Below are 4,027 nucleotides of genomic sequence, written 5' to 3'. Positions count from 1 at the left end.
TAATTACATTCCTAATCTACTCCAAAAGCAGTGAAGCAGTTGCTGTTTGGAGAACAAACTTTTCAAGGGTCTGCTAGCTTCTGTAGGATCATTTCTTAACAGACTTAGAAATGCATTTGTTTCTCTTTAGCCTGCCAGTTTCTTGTCGAAATTTAGTGATGCACAAGTGTCCTGGTGTATGCAGTGGCAAATGGGAGAGTTGTATAATGATTATAAATATTTACCTTCAGATTTTTACTTCCATTCCTGATCCTAATGTGATTCCGTTTCTTTTATTTGATATTCTTTGTGTAACTGATTTCAGTGATTAAAATATGAGAAAATGATAAAGATAATTGTAACCTTAGAACTTCTAGTCTTCAAAAATTGAAATAATTTTTAGGTCTGTTCAATACTTTCAGCAGGCCTGTGTCATATCCACTACTATCAGTTTAAGTAAGAATGTCACCCTGTGTAATTTAACTTTAATAGATCTTGGTCTTTGTAGTAATTACAATATGTGTTACAATATAATTTATATTCATCAGTGTTTATCCCACTTTAAGTGTTTTACATTTTGTCTTGCCAAGTTGTCTTTGACCTCTCCTGTATTGTAACCATCTTTGTGAATTTGATTTTGGAATAATACTGAACTAAGCAAAACTAAGCTTTTTCTTCTTCTTTTAATCACTAGGTATTGATTTAAAAGGTTTTGTTTAATGTCATATTGTCCATCCCATTTCTTCTTTCATTTTTGTCTTGACTGTAAATCATATTTTAAGCATATTTCTAATTGTATGTCACCATGTCAGAAAGTATTACACTCCCATTTTGCTGAAGACTGTAAAACCTCCTTGATTGTAGTTTTCTAAGATGTAATAACAGTATTTACATATATTCTAATGGATGTACTTTATATGCATAAATATATTGTACAGAGTGGGATAATTACAAAGTAGCCTCAAAATAATACTGTACGAGGCTCTCTGATGCTACTTCTCGCTGCAATCTTACAATCATTAATACAACTAAAGTTCATATATTTATTATTCATCAGTTACAGAATTCCACAGTAAATAAAGATGTTAAATTCATTATTCAAAATCACTTGTATGGAAAATGTTTACATTTCTTTCATAATAGAGTTGGTATTAACATGCCTTAATATGAAAGGGAGAGTCGTTCCTTCTGTCATTGCACACTCCTCTACAACATTACTAACTAGTTGCATATGTATATACTTAGTGATGTGGATGCATGAATTATACAGATTATTATTTTTTGTGTTGTTATTCCTAATTTCCTGGCATTTTATTGTGGTGTTATGTGAGTGATAGCTGTTCTCTTGCTATTGAAATAGAAAAGGAAGTTGTGAATGCAGTAGAAGGTTTAGAAAAGTGTCCGTGTTTTTGCCTATTTGCTGTTTCCCCAGTTAATAGATTATACAATTTAACCTTAAGTAATGCAACCATGATTATTACTAGTGTGATATGATATAACTCCAGCTTTAATTTGCATCTCAGATATGATAATTCACTGTGTACTGTGCACTCCAGGAACCTTTGGAGCATCTGCACTGGAGGATCGGCACCTGGCTGTGGGTGACTTTGAGGGGAAGATGGAGATTGTTGATCTGGCAGCAGCAGAAACTCCAGTTTATTCTGTGAAAGCTCATGAAGAAATTATAAATGCAATTGATGGAGTGGCAGGTCTTAATATTGGCAAAGGTAATTAGACTTTAAAACTTAAGATTTGTAGAAATTAGATGATATGTATTATCATTTGCATATGTGGTTGGAGCTACAGTACAGATATTACAGATATCTGGAGTACAGATATTACATTTTCCAATTTCTTTACTCCTTTGTTCTTGTTCTCTTCTTGTTTCCAAATCCAACTGTTTTTGCAAAACCACTTGCTGAATATCCTTAAATGATAAGGATGATAAGTTTAACAAATTTTTTGTTGCATTAATTATAAACATATTTTCACTTATCTAATATGAATATCTTCCTCAGGTGCCCCAGAGATTGCAACTGGGAGTCGTGATGGACTGGTAAAAGTTTGGGATCCTCGGCAGAGGGACCGTCCTGTCGTGACCATTGAGCCAAAAGAAGGAGAGCAGAAGCGAGACTGCTGGAGTGTTGCGTTTGGAAATTCACATTCAATGGAGGAAAGGGCACTCTGTGCTGGCTTTGATAATGGGGATGTGAAAATGTTTGATCTTAGAACAATGGAAGTGAAGTGGGAAACCAATCTGAAGAATGGGGTTTGCTCACTGGAATTTGATCGGAAAGATATTGACATGAACAAGCTTTTAGCTACAACACTGGAGTCTAGGTTTCACATTTATGACCTTCGGACATTCCATGAAGAAAAGGGCTTTGCTGGCATGATGGATAAAGGTCACAAATCAACTGTTTGGTGTGGAAGACACTTGCCTCAAGATCGTGAGATATTTGTCACCACTGGCGGCAATGGCTCCCTGATGCTGTGGAAGTACTCCTATCCTTCAGCTCGGTCAAAGAAATTGAGCAACGGATCGGAAGTTGGAGTAGCAGGTGAAGCAAAGCCGCTGCAGAACGCTACTATAACCGATCAGCCAATAACCAGCTTTGATTGGAGCCCAGATAAGATGGGCCTGAGTGTGTGCACGGGGCTGGACCAGACAGTGAGGGTGGTCATTATGACGAAACTCAATATTGTATGAAATTTAAGGAGGTTAAAGAAAAACTTCTTGTAACTTGTTCTATCATTTAAGAAAATATTGTTATATAGTATATGAAATTAAAATACTGAATGCATTTGACAGTGATCCAGTGTATGATACTGAAAATTTTTAGGCTTCAAGAATTATACTTGCAGATATATAACTGGTATGTCTGCTTGTTTATTCATATCACATAAATATAAGAAATATTTCCTTTGAATAAGATTATTCCCATTTGAATGGAATATGCCTCATTAAATAAAGTTTATAATTTATATTTATTTTAAGACTAGATACCACTTACACTATGGTATTGAAGATTGGTATTTAGTTGGGAATTTAATAAAGTTAAAAAAGCAAAAAAATATTTTGATTATGGACAATTATGTTAATTGAATAAAATTTGGTGCTCAGTGAGGCAGTTTATTTACTTATTTACAGTTAATGTTGTTATGCATGTTATATAGCATCTGGAACACAAATTAATTAGTTTTTGTATATATATTAATTTCCAACTTCTGAACAGAGTTTATATGTTCTCAAGTTTTTTTGTTCATTGTGTATCCTTTAGTCACTGAATGACACCCTTGACCATGCATATGGTGTGAAACATACTGGTATGGGTTACTTTACCTAATAGTTATTAGAGGACCTCCAATTCTGTTGAAACCACTAACATGATAGATGCTATAAATTTTAGAGGGTATAAAAGAGGCATTGGAAAGTGGAATAATAAAAACACAATATCAGTATTAGCCATTAACCAAAGACATACCAATATTTATTTGAAACTAGCAAATTGTCAGATTATTTTAATAATATGCAAAGCAGTAGCTTAAGTTCAAATGATAAGGACACCCCTTTAGGAAGCAAGACTGTAGAAAGCAAGAATTGATATTAAAGTTTAGATTAAGGAGAAAACAACGTAAAGTTAAGACATTGATTCTCTACTCAGAATATCAACAATTTGGGTGACCAATAACATAGATCGGGGATTACAAGGTGACATAGTTATTAGGTTCAACATAAAAGGGTGCATTATTACTTTGTGAGACTTAAAGGTGTAATACTGATAATTATAAATACAATTTTCCTGCATTATCAACTCTACTTCCCAGATTTCAAGCACTGAGAAATATAAAAGCAATAGTAATGAAACGGCATGGCTCCCTGCAGACAGCATTTACAAGATTGCCAACCACCCTTGGCCAGTCCCTCCCAGGTGAGTCGGCTGTGAGTGAGCACTGGCTTCAGCGGCTCCGTTTTCTGCAGACCTGCTCCCAACGGCCACTTGGATTTGGGACCAACTGCGTTTTTGAAGTATCAGTCATGTGGGGT

At 34.7% G+C, this 4,027-nt stretch overlaps 1 protein-coding gene across 1 annotated transcript in view; it reads left to right on the top strand.

Annotated features, from left to right (window-relative positions):
- Positions 1-3,106, top strand: part of LOC119589477 (WD repeat-containing protein 92-like) — a 5,269-nt gene extending 2,163 nt beyond the window's left edge. The window contains exons 3-4 of the mRNA XM_037938078.1: positions 1,536-1,706; positions 1,998-3,106. Of these exons, the coding sequence (XP_037794006.1) occupies positions 1,536-1,706; positions 1,998-2,689 (863 nt within the window). The 3' untranslated portion in view covers positions 2,690-3,106. The remainder of the gene's footprint in view (positions 1-1,535; positions 1,707-1,997) is intronic.
- The last annotated feature ends 921 nt before the right edge of the window (positions 3,107-4,027 follow it).

The sequence above is a fragment of the Penaeus monodon genome, chromosome 25 (assembly GCF_015228065.2).
Source record: "Penaeus monodon isolate SGIC_2016 chromosome 25, NSTDA_Pmon_1, whole genome shotgun sequence".
Taxonomy (NCBI): Eukaryota; Metazoa; Arthropoda; class Malacostraca; order Decapoda; family Penaeidae; genus Penaeus; species Penaeus monodon.
The sequence above is the reverse complement of the archived record's forward strand: the minus strand, read 5'-3'. Positions and strand labels throughout refer to the sequence as shown.